General features: G+C 43.5%; 1 protein-coding gene across 1 annotated transcript; it reads right to left on the reverse strand.

Annotated features, from left to right (window-relative positions):
• Positions 1–12,397: 12,397 nt before the first annotated feature.
• LOC310794785 (thiosulfate:glutathione sulfurtransferase) lies at positions 12,398–19,120 on the reverse strand. Its single transcript, XM_083656822.1, has 4 exons — positions 19,067–19,120; positions 13,514–13,636; positions 13,263–13,425; positions 12,398–12,800 (listed from the first exon to the last, which is right to left on the reverse strand). Exons 1-4 carry the CDS (start codon positions 19,089–19,091, stop codon positions 12,746–12,748), a joined length of 366 nt encoding a protein of 121 aa, XP_083512948.1. The 5' UTR covers positions 19,092–19,120; the 3' UTR covers positions 12,398–12,745.
• Positions 19,121–19,418: the final 298 nt, after the last annotated feature.

Genomic DNA, 19,418 nt, shown 5'->3' on the forward strand with positions numbered 1-19,418 from the left:
CCAGAGGAGAGGAGCACAGGCCCTTTATCTCATAGTAATGCCCCTTTGACACAACTGCGTATAAGATGCACATCCAATCATTTCTCTCTTGCTCACTTTTGGCTTGTCACACACATGCACACACGCGCGCATGCACGCACGCACGCACACATACACACGCACACACACACACACACACACACACACACACACACACACACACACGCGCACACACACACACACACACACACACACACACACACACACACACACACACACACTGCATCTCGCCAAGCTCAGATATGAGAGAGAGCACCATATGAAACATCAGCTCACGGCAGTAGCATGGTTTGTGAAATGAGTGGGGGGTCAGAGGTGTTCAGGGAGCATCTCTTGGCTCCAGGCTGCAGTAAGCTCATGGGTTTACTGCAGCGGGTTTGTAGTGGGATGAATTGACAAATAAAACATTTGAAATGCATTCCAACTCCAGACAATAAAGTGTTATTGTGGCTGCTGCTGAATCTCCAGTATTATTGCTGTGGCTCCTATACTACTTTCATACCAATGACCAGGGTTGGACCAGGGTTACTTTTACCCATGTTCAACCCTTCTTTTGTCAATTCAGGTTAATCCCTGGTCATGACAATGCAGATATGACCTGGGTAGTCTTGCAGTCGCCAGCTGTAGATGATATCTACATCTGGAACACAACTCTGAAAATGGTTAATGCCCGGCCCAAGACAAAAGAAAGGATGCGTGACAGACATGAATTGACCAGCCACGGGACCTCGTGGGCGGTGCATTCGGAATGTGGGCAACAGCTAAATCGACCCCGGGTGAAAACATCAACTTTATTCATTGAAATGGCTCAAACGCACCACCACGCTGACTCAAACTGCAAACTTTGGCTGCCTTCTGGCACACTTTCTGTAACGCAGCCGTTAGATTATCTTGACCACTCATTCTTCCTGCTTCCTGCTTATCGCTACTTTTTGGTCACTCTTCGTATCGCTTCACAGTTAGTCTCTTCACGGTGCTTCACGGCGTTGCACTGAACGTGTTTCCTTACCGGACTGTAAATAAGGGATGCACACTGTATCACGTAACTTCCGTCACTCACAGCCCAGCCAATCAGATTTCACCGACATCTTGCGGATCCGCCATCTTGGCTTCCAGAAAGTTGACATGTGATTCAGACCCTCCGTAGCTGGAAGCTTGCTGATGTCGACGTTGGGTCTGACCACATGAGACTATGACCTGGGTCACAATCTGGGAGACATAACAATTAGCATAGGCTATTAGCATAACAAATATCAACCCGGGTGGTGCCATTCATACTACATTGAATCCTGGTCCGACCCACCTCTCAAAGTGGGTTAACCCTCCCATACCCAAAATCAACCGGGGAATAACCCTGGTTGGACCCTAGAAACTTGCTCATAAACCAGACTTGGTCGTCAGTTGATTTGTGTTTATGATTATTCCCGTCAGCTCTCCAAATGTATCCTCTTACTATAAGTGGCTTAACTGTGAGAAAGAACTAAAAAGCAAAGATGTCAAGTCAAGTTTATTTGTATTGCAGTAATTCACAAGCATGTCTCAGAGGATGTTACAGAGACAGTGTCTAGCTAGGGGCAGTGGTGGCCTAAAGGTTAGAGAAGCGAACTTGTGAATGGAAGGAAGGTCGTTGGTTCGGGACCGGCAGGATAAATCTGGCTGGAGAAAGTGAAAAGGCAGTGCTTGCCCCTCCCTCATTACCCCCACTGAGGTGCCATTGAGCAAGGCCCTTAACTCCAACTAGTCCAGTGGAGCTGATAAGTGGCCAGCAGATCAGACTGTGGTTATACTGGTCTTCCAGGTATGAATGTGTCTGTGAATGTGAACAGGGTGCTCCTGAAAAAGAGAGCATTGCTCTCAGTGAGACTCCCTCTGTATAAAGGTTAAATTAAATAAATGAATAAAATATAGCTGCAAGCAGCAATACCAGGTGTTCAAGCCTGATGACGTCACAATGCCTATGACATCATCAGTGCCTATTACATCATCAGTGATGATGTCACCGACACAGCAAATACAATAGGGTTTCCAGCCCCTTCAGGGCTTAACCCCTAATAAACTAGGTCTACTAAGCGCAATCAATAGAAACAGAACAACTATAAAGCTTTTAAAAACAAGCATAGAAAAAGAAAAGAGAAGATGGAGAACAAAAGAGAGAGAAGAGAAGAGAGGGAAGAGAGATATAAGAGAGGGTAGATTTTGTGCGGAATGCAGGTTTGTCAGTGTGCCTTAAAGAGCAGTGTCCACGTCATGACGTCACGTTAGCTCATCAGGGAGAGGCGATAAGTCGCTCCCTGCCACCCTGAGCGCTCCGCATGGCGCTGGTGGCGGCCGATGCTCATACACTCTATCCTTCCTCTCATTTATTCGCACACATCCCTCTATCTGGCTGGAGTCCAGTACAGGGAACAAACAGCACTGTGGAAACGCTCACGTCTAGATAGAGGGTTGGTAAACAAATGATCCATGATTTCCAGTCCTCTCTCTTCTGGGACAGAAATAGGGAAGAAAGACACGGAGAGTCTATGAGCTTTTTTTTAATGATCTAATTATTAGTGGCCGGGCCAGCGAAGCGGCCAGGCCACTTCTTGTATTTGTTATTATTATTATTATTATTATTAGTGGCCGGGCCAGCGAAGCGGCAGGGCCACTTATTGTATTTGCCTTTATTATTTTTCTTCCTCCCGGGAAGTTCGACTTCCCATGGATGAAAACTCACCAAACTTTGCACAAAGGTCCAGTCCCATGCCAAACGTCTTTGACACAGCGACCGTCTAAAGTTTAAAACTTAAAAAATTCATAAAAAATCAGGCATACGTGCTACGGCTTTGCAACTTTCACCGAAATGTGCGCCTAAATGAGGGGAAACTTTTGTACAATGCAACCTATGGCCAATTATGAAGTCTAAAGACCGCAAAACTGCAAAAACTGCAAAAACGAATTAAACCCTACTCCTCCCACATTTTTTCTTCAAACAACACCAAACTTCAGCATCTGCATCGTTAGACTGTCCTACACAAAAGTATCGAAACAGATTTTCGATCGGTCAAAAATTGAGCCCACAGTGCATCAAAACGTTGAATTCTGGCCCCGTGTATAGCCTAATCACCTTAATTAACTATGGCAATTAGGTTGTATTTGTGATGTCATCAGTCAGTCAAGCAATTGTGATGCCATCACTGATGTCACTCGAGCAATTGTGATGTCATAATAGCTCAAAGTAGAGGTCTTCACGGGTCCAAAATCACGGACCCGGACCCTAATGGACCCGGGGAATTTGTGCCCGAACCCGTAATGGACCCGTCTATTATTAAACATCTGAGACCCGGCCCCGTTCAGAACCGATAAATGTCGGACCCGGACCCGGAGTGGACCCGTCTATTATTACAAATCTGAGACCCGGCACCGTACAGATCCGAGAAATACAGAGGCAGCGACTAGTGGTGTCGACGTCAAAGTTGCTTGTTAACTGCTACAAGTTGTATATCAAATGAAACTTTGTGCATCTTAACGTTATAGCATTCTCACCTGGTTGATGCTGCCTAACGCTAGTTAGATAGTACAGTGGCAGTCTCTCTATGCTACCGCCGTTCCTTCACCCAAAAACACACACACAACAGCACTAGAAACAATCACATACATGTTGTGACTTGTGTACTCACCATGCGATCAACGAATAATAATCCAAAAGTACGGGAAACAGTCATCTTCAATTAAATCCATAGCGAGAGGAGCCAGCAAGAGGGTTACCTCTCTGCAACGAAAATCACTTCCTTGTTTGCCTGAGGCGCATGTGTGCGCATGTGTACGCATGTGGTGGTCACATGCGCCTCATGTAAACGAGGAAGTAATTTTCATTGCAGATGGGAACGCTCTTTGCTAGTTATTTTCTCTATGGATTTACTTGCAGTTTGTGACAACAAGCCTCACGTGTGCTGTTTTGATGCGTTTCTCTCGTGATCAGCGCTGATCGCCGGGTACACTCGGGTCTTATTGGACCCGGCATTTCACTGTCAGAGCCCCGAGACCCGTGACAATCGCTACCGGAACCGACCCAGACCCGGAGGCACTTCTTTTGAATGGACCCAGACCCGGCCGGGTCCGGGTCGGAACCTCGGGTATTCGGGGGGTCGGGCATACCCGAAGACCTCTAGCTCAAAGCCTTGAGACTTGCCCGGCCACGGCCCATTGCTGTGCAGCAGCTATAATTAGGGGTCCAAGCACAAAGTGCGTGGATCCCTATTGTATCTGTTCTGATTATTGTTTTTTTTTGTTTTTTTATTCTTCTCCGGTAAAACTGTATGTACAGCAGAAACTGTAATGCTCAGCGTAGCCAGACTGGGCACATAGATAGTAAATATGCCTCACTACTCAGAAACAAAAAATGACCCATATTGGCCAGATGGTGGCGCTATAACAGTCCATTTCGCGTTATGGTCCATATCTTCTGAACCGTGTGTCCTATACTCAAAATTTCCTGAACCGCGAGCTGTAGAATCAAAATTCCACATCTACTGGTTTCCCTGGAGCATCATGCATCTAACCTACTAGGCCACGCCCATTTCTATGTGGTAGATTTTCCGCCATTTTGAATTTGATCAAAAACCTACTTTTGCGAGCTCCTCCTAGGCCGTTGGGCCAAATCACACAAAACTTTTTCTGGGTCATCTATGGACTACCCCGACCTAAAGTTGTTAAAGGATTTTGGATACGTGAAACCGTTTTGAAATGATAAATGTCTAAACTTGTGTGTATTTGCTTTTGTTCTTTTCCTGCCCTAAAAGTGTGTGGATCTCAGAAACCATACGCCCCACATCACCCACCTTTCCACATAGTTTCAAGACATCACCCACTACTCAGAGGAAAAAATTACACCAATCCACCAGATGGTGGCGCTATAACAGCCAACCACCACTACTACTGCTGCTGCTGCTACTACTACTACTACTACTATTCTTAGTACTTCTGCTGCTACTACTGCTTCCACTCCCACTACTACCAAACACTACTACTACTACTATTACTACTACTGCTAGTACTACTACTACTAGTACTGCTTGGAAACTGTCAGGTCACCGGATCTCAACCAAACTTTGTTTACTTGTGCACATACCAAGTCTGAATAAATGTGCACTATCTGACATATACCCCCCAAGTCACCGGAAGCTTGGACCCCGCATCGCCGCTTGCGGCTATATTTATTATTATTATTTTAGACATGGCTTAAATCCAGGAGCCTTTTAAAGCCTTTTCTCAGTGTACATAATTCCCCTCAGCTGCTCATTGGTTCCGGTATCATATGACTTTCCACAAGAAAATCTGAAGAGAACAAAGTAAACAGACACTAGCCACGGATATCAAGTCTCCTTGAAGTCTGCTAATGGGAATGCAACACAAAACTATTAATGTAAGATGTAGGACAGTGATTCTCAATCTTTCTCATCTCAAGGAAAGGATTGCTATTTTGTCCACATTGGGGCCACATTGTGTCTCAGACCCACATCTGAAATTTTTCCCAGAATTCCATGGCTATCTAGGCAGAGAAATAACAGTGAAACTATGATCAAGATGGTCTTTTTCATTCTCTAATTGTTTTAACTTCTTGTCAATAATGGTGAAGTTGATCAATTCATAAATTTGCTGGGAACTTCCTGGAACTCAAGCACCCCTGGTGGTCCTCAGACCCCACGTTGAGACCCACTGACTGATCTAGCCATCTAGGACATAATTGTACAGTATGTGATAAGTCAGATCATATGCAAATCCTCTGACCTTCAAACTTTAAGTTTGATGTGTGCCCACATGTATGCATCCATGTGCAGTGCACTGCACACACCAACACATAGGCTACATGTACTGCACTGTGATTGATAATGTAACCATCATTATTTAGGAAGATCTCCAGATCCATTTTTTTTAATCACTTCTGCATTAATTCATGATTGTTTGGATTTTTAGTCCTCAGCATTTTGCTATGTGATATCTTCTTTTTTGGCTAAGTGGTGTCTGTGGTGGCGGTGTCAGTCACGATTGTGACGTCATCAGTGATGTCACTCAGTTGTGACGTCATCAGTGATGTCACTTGGTGGTGTCTGTGGTGGTGTTAGTCACGATTTGTTACGGAAGTGATGTCATCAGTGATGTCACTTGAGCAATTATTGTGACACATGCTCGAATCCTAGGGTGGAGACTCTGGAGATGATGCGCCATGGCTGCAGTTATGGAATCGCCCGCTCTGCGGGCTCCCAAAATCGTGACTGACAGACAGACAGACACTGCCCACCCACCTAGACACCATCGTGCAACTGTGAGTGCGACATCGGCTCATACTATATCACAGTTGCTCGAGTGACATCACTGATGATATCACAAATGCCTGAGTAACATCACACTTGTGCAATCAGTTTCTCGAGTGACTTCCCTGATGACATCACAGTTGCTCGAGTGACATCACTGATGACATCACAGTTGCTCAAGTGACATCACAATCGCTACTGACACCTCACAGACACCACTTAGCCAATGATGAAACCAATTTCAGTTTTGCGGGCAAATGAGAGGAACCATTCTATGCAGCAAGTGTCAGTGGATTTTTATCTGAAAATGTCATAGCTGTCAGGAAATCTTAATTGGACGTCACTTAATCAGACCTTAATCATGAAATTCCAGGAAATTCCGTGGTACATAGATAGGCACCTTTATTTGCTTCCAGTAAAATTGGGGTCAATTAAGCCATCTGTCTAATGAACACGATTTGGCCAAATTATCAAGCTGCACATATTCAAGCCCATTCTGAAAAAACAGAGTAGGCTAGAACAGTGTAATTAAATGACTAAACAGGAACAATAAGAACAGATTTGCATCTGCTGTGGATGGAATAGCCTGTCGACCTGCTTCCCCCTCTCATTAAACGCAAAATTGAGTTGAAAAAAAGTAATAATAACGTACCCTTTACTGTTTCCCACTGAGGAATTCATCAGATGCCATCGAGGTACGCGTCGTAATCGTATCCGTGGAGAGGTGAAAGTTGTCCCCTATCCACGGCTGCAAGGTGAGCAGGAGCGGAGGAGAGCTCGTACCCATTGCGCACAGGCGAAGCGTCCCGAGAATGACAGCGACTGTAAAGGCTCCTGCAGCTGAACCGCTCACTCACTTAAGTTAATATCCCCATCGCTGCGATTCTACGGCCGTTGATTTGTTTTCAGCTCCACCGAACTAAGGAGCGCGCGTGTATGGAGACGTCAGGTGTCTGTCTCCCTTTGCGCTCTGGATACAGAACAGAGCAGCGGCGTAATAGTGGTGTATCAAAAGTCGGGTAAACTGACCTCAGCTCGTGATCAGGCAAACAATGACCACAATAAAGAAGAATCTGTTATAAATGTTTTCAGATTTTTTTTTTTTTTTTACTTAATTAATTACTGAATAATAATGCATTTAGGTCCAATGCGTTTAAATCGTCCAGTTCAAGTGGGTTTATCACATCTGTGAATAGGTAAGAAGAGTCTTGCAGATTAGCCTTGTTCTTTGCTCTATAAGTGCAGGGGCGCCCCCAAAGATTTTCCATAGGCTATTAGGGAGGCCAGATGGAGCCACTGAAAATATGGGGGGTGGCACAGCAAAACCAAAAGTCATAACTGTGGTGGTGCTTACCACCATCTCCAAAATCGCGACCTGAGCGGTGACCTGAGTTGAACCATGAGATTATCCGCCTGAATGTCCCGTCTACCAGCCAATGAGAGACCAGAGCTGGGCCCTGGTCCTGTACTCATTAATGATACTAGCATCCCTCGCCAGGCCATCTGAACTGGCAGTGCTCATTCCTACCATACCTCGTCGTCGTTCGTCAGCCCTGGAGCGATGACGTCATTGTCATCATTGTCGAGTGGTAGCCTATTCCTACCATACCTCGTCGTCGTTCGTCAGCCCTGGAGCGATGACGTCATTGTCATCATTGTCGAGTGGTAGCTGGTAAACAATCAACTTAACTCACAATTGAGTGGGCCAGTGGTGACTGTTGATGTCATACCCACTGATGATGTCCCATTGATGGTGTCATAGACTTTGTGACATCATCACTGATGTCATATACTATGTCATCACAGTATCACTTAAGCAATTATGATGTCATCAGTGATTTATGACATTTATAGGCTGATGATGTCTCCACCACTTAGCCATACTTCTCACCTGGGTGTGATTTGTATCTCCTATAATGGAATTACTGTAATATTCCTACAATATTCCTTTCTGTGATATTTATAGCATCTTACATGATATATCTTATGACTTTATCTTTTTCACATGGCGTTTATTCATCTGAACAGGCTCCACTTCTGTCTACACATCACATACACTTGTCAGAAAATCATCAAAATAGAGCTATTCAATTGGGCCAGATTTTAAAACCAGGAAATGTTGTGGCAGACATTTTCAGTAGCCTAACATGTTTAATTTTGGGTAATGACATTTTAAACAAACACAAATGAATTTAATAAATAGCAATTCCTGTTTCTTTAACTTTTGAAATTGTAATTTTTGAAAATGTTGGTCTCATCTGAACCAGGCACATCACAAAGTGCAGAAACAGAACAAAAGCGGGCCAGTGTGGGGGAACAGCAATTGTAGGTGGCACCCCTGTCTAAGTGTCATCCGTATAAAAAAAAAAGTTGCCCTAATAAAACAGTAAGAGGGGATCTCCTGTTGGGAATGAGGCTATTACTGAGCATAAATCAGGTCAGTGTGGGTCTATATGAAAATGACTGATTGTTTCTGCTGGTTGTTGCTGCTGTGTTTCTGCCTCCATATCATTACATATTGTCTGCCCTTTTTACACCTGAAATGAGAAAGTCTGATGCAGATTTTAAAAAAATAGAGTGGCGCCAAGAAAAATAGGAAACTAAATATTTCTAAACGCAGATATCAGCCGTCCTCTGGTAAACAGGCACTTAGATTTTGATCCATTTCCTGATAACATACTGGGATTTAATATCAGGACTGGAGTGAAAGCCTTGGGCCTTTCAAGAGTCCCTGCAGTGAAAAGCAACAAGAAAAGTAGAGGACGTTGGTGTCTCTCTTGCACTCCAAACTTTTCCAACCCACAAAAGATCTGGCTAAAGTCATTGTGAAAATTGTGCAAATAGCCTGATAATGGCATTATGATAGCTGGAGTCAGAGACAGCTGACAGGCAAATTAATATATATATTTTTTTTCACAAATGAAAGACAGCAGAAGAACAGCCACACTAGGTTTTAGTGCAAAGTGTTAAAGTATATACAGTATATATTTAGAAGCAGAAGGGGGTTGTGAAGCCTCTTCTATATGAAAAACTTCCTTAACTGGGCATTTTTCATCACTAACCTGCACTGTGATCTCTTAGCAAGTCAGTTAATAATTAACTCATATGCAAAAGTGGGCAAATGTCCTTGAGGCTCATTGGAAATTTGACCCATCCATCCTATTGTGCTCCAGCGCAGCATATTGGCAAAATGTCTATCTTCTGTGCAGATACAAACCAGCCAAGAATCCACACAGCTGGAGAAGTTACAGTAGGTGTTACTGCAAGGGACTTGACTGTGTGAGATCCATAACTACAGTATATGGATGCTGATTTTCTTTACTTTACAGTAGAATAGGTATGTTCAGCCATTCAAAACAAGTGCATACATTTAAGCAATATATCACGAGAGCTAGTGTGTTGTGATGAATATATCACACTGATAAGCTGTTATCCCACGAGGCCGCAGGCCGAGTGGGATAACAGCTTATCAGTGTGATATATTTCACAACACACGCTGCTCGAGTGCTATATTGCTTTTATAAAAGGGTTCCAAGTATAATAATATAATAATAATAATACTATAAGTCCGACTGGCATTTTATTCTGATAGAGTCAGTTGAAACAATACTGTAAGGCGGGACCTCTAGCAAGAAGATAGACGTGCGGGTGATTTGATTGGATCGTTCTGGAGACTGAAGTCGACATTGGCCAATCCTGGCGCTTGGCTCAGAGCTTTTCCAAAGCCCGACACCAGAGCCGTATGCTGACCAAGTAACGTTACGTCTTATTTAGAAATGCGGGGTTAAGAGTGAGGGCGCGCGAGAGAGGGGTTCAGCCCGCGTCTATTCTTGTACAAATCATCATTTTCTGCGAAGTATTAGTAAAGTTATAAGCGAAGATCGATTCACAAGGATCTGAAAGTTGTCTCCGCCATTTTGTTTTTGAGGTACTTTTAGTAAGAGAGTTGCGCCATCATGCGTCCATAATGACGACTAGTGACCCTCCATACAGCAGATCAGGAGAAAGCTGTTTGTCTCGAGCGCAGCACTGCCATTTAGTAAGAGAGTTGCCATGGTAACCAATAACCCATGGCCATGGGTTATTGAACTCGGTTACTGGAATTATACAATGGCTGTGAACCAATCAGATTGCTTGATTTGAGAGAGCCATTTTATAATATACATTATACAACAACACAGGACATCAATCTCAATCCTGGTGATTTATCATCATGTGATTTTATTGTTTTGGTGTTTTATATATGCCACAATCTTTTTTATTTTAATTGTTTTAAATAGTTTTAATTGTGTATAATGCTGTAATCAGGGCGTCCTTGAAAAAGAGAGCGTGCTCTCAATGGTCCTCCCTGCAAATAAAGGTTAAAAAACAACAACCCAGGAGTCTGTTGGCTGGAGACAAAATTAATTAATTAAGAATGACTTTTCTTTTCTTTTAGTTCAAATACCTGGGTATGCAGTGCACCAATTTAATAATGTATGCAAAACAAATCACAACAATCTAATTTCTTTAGTTTTTCCACACTTTTTCACATCAAAATTTTTGTTTTTCAACATTTCATTGATAACAGTAATTTACAGTTTGCTGACATCACCCAGTACTATCAAATTTCTACCCCATTTCAACCAATCATATCACGACATGCAGCTGTCAATCAAATCTTCATTTCTGGATAATTTTCTCTTCCAAATTAAGTCGACAATTGGACAAGGCATCCCCAATTAACTGGTCATCTGAAATGTGTCCTTGAAAGTAGCCTGTGCCAGCCGCCCCCCCCCCCCCCCCCCAACACACACACACCGACCTCCCCCCCACACACACACACCTACTGAACTGATGCTGTTTTGCAAATAGACCAGATGAGATGGGACGGCAAGGTGCAGTGTGTGCTGACCTGGGATCTGCCTTATCACTGAATGAGCGATGTAAAGACCTTGTGCTGATTGTGCTCTTGACAGCTGCTTACAGAGGAGTCGTTAGTCACAGCATCTATAGCTGTCTAGCCTAATCCCACCAGTTTGCACTGCAGCCGTGAAGGTCAGTCCTGAGGGCAACACAACACCCGTGATACAGACAAAGAACTTTTATGGAAAGAACTGAAAGCTCCATATTGCCCCATTGCAACATCAGCGCCCAGCAGCCTCCGCCATTTTTTATTTTTGGAAGCGTGACAGCGCCAAAAGAACCTCGCACAGGCTCGCAGTGGTCAGCTGCGGTAGCACGGGCCCCAATAATCAGCCTCTCTAAACAGTAACTCAACGGGAGAACACTCTAAACTTTGGGGATTCACATCTTTTCCGGGCGTACTGCAAATCTTGATTGAAGTGGTGTAGTGCAGGGATGTAAAACAACAACCATATTGTGGAAACTAAGCAAAATTTTTCGTTTTCTTTGTTTAGTTTTTTCAAGATAAATAGCTAATGCGGCTGTCGTCCACTCCGTCAGAAGTGCGTTGCCGTGGTTTTAACCTCGGGTCCTTTGCATTTACTATTTATCTTGAAAAAACTAAAAGAAAAAAAAGAAAAATTTTGCTTAGTTTCCACAATATGGTTGTTGTTTTACATCCCTGCACTACACCACTTCAATCAAGATTTACAGTACGCCCAGAAAAGATGTGAATCCACGAAATTTAGAGTGTTCTCCCGTTGAGTTACTGTTTAGAGAGGCTGATTATAGGGGCCCGCGCTACCGCAGCTGACCGCTGCGAGGCGCATTCTGTTTCCAAAAATGGCCGGAGTTTCGTCTCTTTCCTTCCATGCTCTTTGATACAGAGCACCGCTGTCAAATGGAAATAAACCTTTTCACTGTTGGTTGAAAACCTGCTGCCATCTATTGGCCGAACGACTGCAGTGTAGTCGTCAGAGTGTCACCAGTGAAGCCCCTTTGGTATCATTATGATCATTATGTATCCCATTCCCTCTCTCTCTCTCTCTCTCTCTCTCTCTCACACACACACACACACACACACACACACACACACACACACACATAGAAAAAAAGTTCAAAGACATGCTAAAATTTCTGATGATTTATTCGACATCAAGCTCTTTTACAGTAGTAGCAGTTCTCTAGCAATCAATAATCTTTATTGATAAAATGAATAGATTTATGAATAACAACAAGTGGCATATGAAAACGTTGATATGAGGCTTGGGTCAGCTGCTCAAACATGTAGCAGGACATGTGCCCCCATTCCATTTATGCCCCTAAGTGGCATTTACTGACAGTAAGCAACCAATATCAATTCAATAGCCGCTGTGTGCAGCTGCAGTTATTATCAATTAAATGGTTGCTGTGTGCTGCTGCAGCAGTTATTTCTCAATCATATTCTGCAGATTGCCTATGAATATAAATATATTCCAACAGCCTGGAGCTCAGAATTCAGTCCTCAGATTCGGATTTTGGCTGTGGTTTCATTTTCCTTCATGCTCTGCCCACTCAATGTACCCTCCTTTATAATGTCTGGCCCTGTGTGTGGTAGAGAGAGAGAGAGAGAGAGAGAGAGAGAGAGAGAGAGAAGGGAATAGCAATTTATTTTTTCAACTGAAGGTCATCCATGGTACAAGATAAGAAATTAACTCTGTTTCCATCTACTTCTGTTAGTGGGCTGTATGGACCTTGTACTATACTGGCAGGCTCTCAGTTGGATATAGATTAATAATTAAACCACAACAAACCCTAAATGTGCCATGAGGTCTGGATGACTCCACCACAGACCGTTATGTGCTATATCAAGGTCCAATTTGCCTTGAACCCTCCTAACTTGATTGGAATCCAATGGTCACTTTCATTTATTTGCTCTGAAGTCAATAACTATCCTCACCTCAGAGTCATCACTATAGCTCACCATGACCCGCAGGACCCGTCTATAGGGCCACGTAATAACTGGACCAGGGAATATAGATCATGCCATGTAGGTGAACAGGTTACCTGCTAAAGCCCAGCTGACGGGCTATATCCAGTGCTTTGGCGCTCCTGTTGCCCCTTTGGCAGTGAAACACTATGTTGTCATTGTCTTTCCCAGGAGCCTTCACTTCGAAGAGCAGCTTAAAGCGCTCAGGAGACAGCTTCAGAGATTCCTGTAGATTGTCCACTGGAACACACGCACGATATGATAGTAAAAACACACAGAAGCTCACACTGTTACTCTATGCACATCTGTGTTGTATGTAAACACTTGCATGGGATGTTGACGGCATCTGGGATGCGCCCTGCCTGGAATTCGTCAGGATTTCGGACATCAAACAGCTGAATGTTATGTTTGGACAGCATGGACTTCAGCTGCTCATAGGTCACCACTGAATCTGAGACAGAGGAAACGCAAAAGGTTTTAAGCCTCTACTATGAACACAAACACACACGCACACACACACACACAGAACACACACACACAGACACAGACACAGACACAGACACAGACACACACACACACACACACACACACACACACACACACACACACACACACACACACACACACACACACACACACACACACACACACACACACACACACACACACACACACACACACAGACTCTCACCATAGGCGGATTATGATAGGACGGACCCCTGGACCTGGATGCATAAAGGGCCCCCTCACAGCGCACATACGCATGATTAAGGCCAGAATAATAACTAAGACATACACTCACCTGCATCTCAACAGGATTTACAGCACAGCCACCTGAACACTCAAAGCCAACAGCACAATAACAAGGAATAAACTCACCTAACAGGATTTACAGTGCAAGTACACTCAATTAAAGCCAAAAGCACAATAACCCTCTAATTATCCATAAACTTATGGAACATTTTGTCAAAAATATAGGGTTGGGGCCCTAAATACTGTAACATCCCCACACATCCCCCCACCAGTTGAAGAAACTGGTGCTGGACTAAAAGAGACTCAAAGTAAAGAAAGGAATGTCCGCATCAGTATATTGAATAACTAAGCAGCCTATTTAGTGTTTCATAGCATACAGTTATTATAAAGTGTTCCCAAAAAATATTCTTTCTCAGTAGTAAGGCACTATGAGAAATACACCAATGAGTGAAAAGTGTGACCACATGCCCTGCTCTCCCCTACATAGAGACACTGCGGAGCGCGTCATCATTCAGAAACCATGCCCAAAACGGGGGAAAATACAAATTCCCGTCCAATCCTGGCGTTCTCCTATGTCGCGTGCATGGTCGGGTGTTGCACACAAAGATCATATTATACGGAAGATGAACACTCCAACTTACTTCATTGACAGCAACATCCACATTTTTCTTCTCACCAATTCTCAATGGCTTCCTTGTTTTGCTCAGGAGTACAAAAAAACTTTAACTGCCGATTTTTTACCTTTGTTCTCTGCGCAGCCCACCACACAACAGCTTTTAACTATGGTTAATTCAAGGAAAATGGTGTTTGGAAGTGAACGGAGCGATTTCCCCCGTGATGGGCGTGGCCTATTTCATGCAGTGTCTCTATAATCTTATTTAACCATTCGACTTGCTGTGTAATGCCTTGTCACTACTGTATACAAGGTGACCATTAAGACACAGTTTCTGGGTTGATTTGTCTTATTGCCTGGTTGTGTGCCAGGTCGTTGTGTGGCTAGCCACATACCTACGATATGGAGACTCTTGAGACTGAGTGTGTGTGTGTGTGTGTGTGTGTGTGTGTCCATGTGCTATCAGTGTGTTTCATAATGTCCTGAGGATGATGAGAAGCAGATAGAGGAAGGAGAAGAGGCCCCAAATTGTCACAACTCATTTATCAAATGATCTTCTTTCTTTGTTACTTGATCTCATCCACCCTTCCTCTTTTTAAATTCAACTCTTCTGCTTAAGACTCTCCCCCGTCCATTCATACTTGCCTTTGCTACAGTATCACCTTCTCCATACCTCCTCTCACCTTTTCTTTTGCACCACAGGTTTCAAACATGTATTAAACATAATAATAATAATTTACAGCAGGGCGATTTTCAATTTCAATTTCAGAGATAAAGAGGAAAAGAGTGGGAAGAGAGATACAAAGTGTGGAGACAAGATAGGTGGGTTTTTATCCTCATCTAGACTAGACTTGGACAACTATTTTGAATACCATATCAGCAGTGATTGTGATTCCCAACCTTTTTTGTCTTATGTACCCCTTGAGCTGTTTTGCCAGGCCAATAGTACCCCCTCACTCATGCCTGTTGATGATGCTTCTAAATTGGTTCTATAACTTTTAGTGTAATATGCAAACGTACAAGTAAATCCATACAAAATATATTTTTCACTGAGCTGCCGTTGTGTGGGCATGGCCTCCTTTTTCCTTTTGTAACCAGGCTCCTCTAAACCTGAATCTGGATCGACAGCAACTAGATGTTTTAGAGTAATTTATCAGTCATGTAACAGTTGACACATGTCGGGGGGAACTAGTTGTGGCGTACACGTGTACGGCAACCATTTTAGGGCATCCTCCTACCTCAGAGTATTGGCTATCATTCCTCAGACTAAGCGTTGTCAGCTCTTGTGTATCACAGTTACACTGCATCACGTGTGCTCTGAAACACCTTCAGTCCTCACACGAAAATGTTGTCATTCCTCCTGCAACTGCCTCACTTATCACTCAAACTAGCTGTCAGTCAGCACTCCTCACGTCTCACACGAAAATGCTAGTTTGAGTGATAAGTGAGGCACGTGGCAGGAGGAATGACAGCGTTTTCGTGTGAGACGTGAGGAGTGATGACTGACAGCTAGTTTGAGTGATAAGTGAGGCACGTTGCAGGAGGAATGACAACATTTTCGTGTGAGGACTGAAGGTGTTTCAGAGCACACGTGATGCAGTGTAACTGTGATACACAAGAGCTGACAACGCTATAAGGTCCTTACACATCGGGAGTGTTTTTTTCGTGCGATTAATTCGCACGTCAATAATATTTTCCGAACCTATATCAGTCTTTGCAACCGTGCATACCAACGGCGAAGTTTCAGAGGCTGAAACGTTCCTCAAAACAATGACAGGCCATTGTTGAACACACATAACATGAGAAACAGAGAATTGCGAATCTTTCAATATATTTCCAACTTTACCAAACTAGAAACAAAGGAGATATATTCATCTTGAAAATGTAGGCAGAACTCTGGCTTAAAGCACGATACAGTCATAACGTTTAACGTTCACTGACTACAAATCCCTATAGGAATAAGGTGGAAGTATCTTTACCGCTGTCGGATAGTGCGCCGTGCCTTGCATTGTCATTGGAGGTTGCAAAGGACCGCCAGAGCAGACTACGGCTTGGGGAAGAGCTGCGGTTCAGCCCGGAGACGACCTGACAGAAACTCCGTGACAGCATACAGTACAACATGATGACAGAATACGACAACATGACGGAGTGACTGTGACAAGTGAAGTGCGCCCAGCCGCCCACTGCGCCGCCGTGTAGGCTAGTTGGTCTGCCGCCAGCGACCGCCCTCTGCTGGACGGTGATGATATTGGAGGTGACAGACTCTCAATCAATATCGCTAGACGCTATATTAAATGGAAAAATGGAAAAAACATCAATACATTAAGCCCACAATAAGGAAAAATAACAAACAAACAAACGGCATCAAAACCACTCTATTACACAAACAGTGTGGTGGTGCAAAAGAAAAGGTGAGAGGAGGTATAGAGAGGGTGATACTGTAGCAAAGGCAAGTATGAATGGACGGGGGAGAGTCTTAAAGTCCTTGCACACAGAGTCCGAATTGTTCGCTGCGTTTTTTTAATCCGTCATCCGGGAAAAAAACGTCACGCACAGATACCTTGCCCACTGAGTCCGATGCGTTAATTATCCAATATTCGTTGCGAAGATTCGCAACGAAAAGAAAACTACCGCGATCCTATTGATCCACAACTGGCAGTGTGTCTGTGTGGCTCTGTCTCTCTCCTCCCCCCCCCCCCCCCCCCTTCCCCACACACACACACACACACACACACACACACACACACACACACCACGTCCCGCATTCCAAGCTGGTCTGCAATCACCCGGCACATTCTGTCTTTTAATTCCGAATCTCTGTATTCCTGCTTTGTCATAAAATACTTTGTGCTGGGAGACGAACTGAATTAACTTCTCAGATGCCATTTTTCATTGTGAATAGCAACACTACGGCAGCTCTGAGTGGTCAAACACCTGTCAAAACGATTTCATGGATGCGGAAAAACGCAGAAAATCGAACCTCGTCCGAAAACTTAAATGACGGACGTAATTGTCGGACTCGGTGTGTCAATGATGATTGACACAAATGAGGTCGTATTTTTATTTTTTTCGTGCGTCAATTTCGGACGAAAAAACGGACTCTATGTGCAAGGACCTTAAGCAGAAGAGTTGAATTTAAAAAGAGGAAGGGTGGATGAGATCAAGTAACAAAGAAAGAAGATCATTTGATAAATGAGTTGTGACACTTTAAGGCCTCTTCTCCTTCCTCTATCTGCTTCTCATCATCCTCAGGACATTATGAAACACACTGCGCGCACAGATAGCACATGGACACACACACACACACAGGGAGCCACACGGGCCCGGGCCCGGGTACATTTCAGTTCCCCCCCCATTTCATTTCAGTCCCCCCCCCCCCCCCCCCCCCATTTTTTATTTTTATTTTTTTTATTTTTTATTTTTATAGATTTTATTTTATTTTATTTTGTACAATTAAACCTCATTTACTTATTACACTCGACTGGTTGTTTTTCAGGTGTGATGTGAATCTAAAGTGAACTAAACAAGTCAGATCCACTATAAATGTTTTTCAGTAGATGCTGTGATGTAGCCACAAGAAAGGTGCAATATTAATGTTTTTCAGGAGATGGCGATGTTGCTAGCTATAGGTTCTAAACAAGAAATATGGTTCAAATGTTTACAGTAGTTTTCCTTTCTTGCTGCACTACAATGTTACAATGCTGTGAGACAGGCCCGGCGTTGGAGGGGGGCCTGACCGGGCCGGGCCCCCCCCATTCCCTAAACTGGCCCCCCCATTCAATTTTTTTTTTTTTTTGTGTGTGCTAAAAACGTTTTTCTGTTTTAAAGTTTTAAAGTTTAAAACGGAATCTGGCTGTCATTAGGCATTGATTAACTGAATGCTATTGCTAACTGTTACTTTGAACCTCCATTTGCAATGATTCTGGCTGGATATTAACTATTGTAAATTTGTCACAATGAATGCAATTTGTGCACAATGTGTAAATACATTTAATATTAATTGTTTAGGCCTAATTATTTGTAAAGTCACAACACGTTAGAGATGTGTGTAGTTCTTCATAGATTTAGCCTCTTCATTTTGCTCTCAAATGCACCAGGTTGACGAATTTTACTTTAAAATGTACAAAATCTTGTACGTGATGCCGTGAGAAGGAGCTAAACACAAAAGATGCAATATTAATAGTTTTTCATGAGATACTCAGTATTTAATACTAATACTAATACTGTTTGGACAGCATGGACTTCAGCTGCTCATAGGTCACCACTGAATCTGAGACAGAGGAAACGCAAAAGGTTTTAAGCCTCTACTATGAACACAAACACACACGCACACACACAGAACACACACACACAGACACAGACACACACACACACACACACACACACACACACACACACACACACACACACACACACACACACACACACACACACACACACACACACACACACACACACACACACACACACACACACACTCAGTCTCAAGAGTCTCCAAAGATAACTGCTGCCAACCTGTAACTATGATCCAATGGCCCATGTTATGTAGTTTAGGACCGGCTGCGCTGTTTCCTCTCTCTTTTACATTACACCCCCCCCCCCCCCCCACCCCATTCATGTAGCCTAGGTGCAGCCAGACAGCCAGCTTTTAACAGTTGGTCAGCTGTCATCAAAACTGGTGTCCTCACCAAACACAGCCACGCCTCAGACTGATCGACCAGCTCTGTCTCTACAGGGTAAAAAGTGAAACACCACACAATTATTATCCATTATTTTCCTTTGTGATCTAAATATGTATATGACAATAAAAATACAAAATTTCAGTATCTAGATATTTACAACATAGAGTCCTCACGCGTTGTTTTGG

This window comes from Poromitra crassiceps (genome assembly GCF_964638095.1).
Source record: "Poromitra crassiceps genome assembly, chromosome: 2".
Taxonomy (NCBI): Eukaryota; Metazoa; Chordata; class Actinopteri; order Beryciformes; family Melamphaidae; genus Poromitra; species Poromitra crassiceps.

Bases quoted from the DNA above. Each gene is read 5' to 3' on its own strand.
- LOC310794785 (XM_083656822.1), bottom strand. From the start codon at position 19,091: ATGGGCCATTGGATCATAGTTACAG. The intron at 13,637-19,066 runs GTTGGCAGCAGT...CCTCTGTCTCAG, and splicing joins CCATTGGATCATAGTTACAG to ATTCAGTGGTGACCTATGAG. The intron at 13,426-13,513 runs GCAAGTGTTTAC...CGTGTGTTCCAG, and splicing joins AGATGCCGTCAACATCCCAT to TGGACAATCTACAGGAATCT.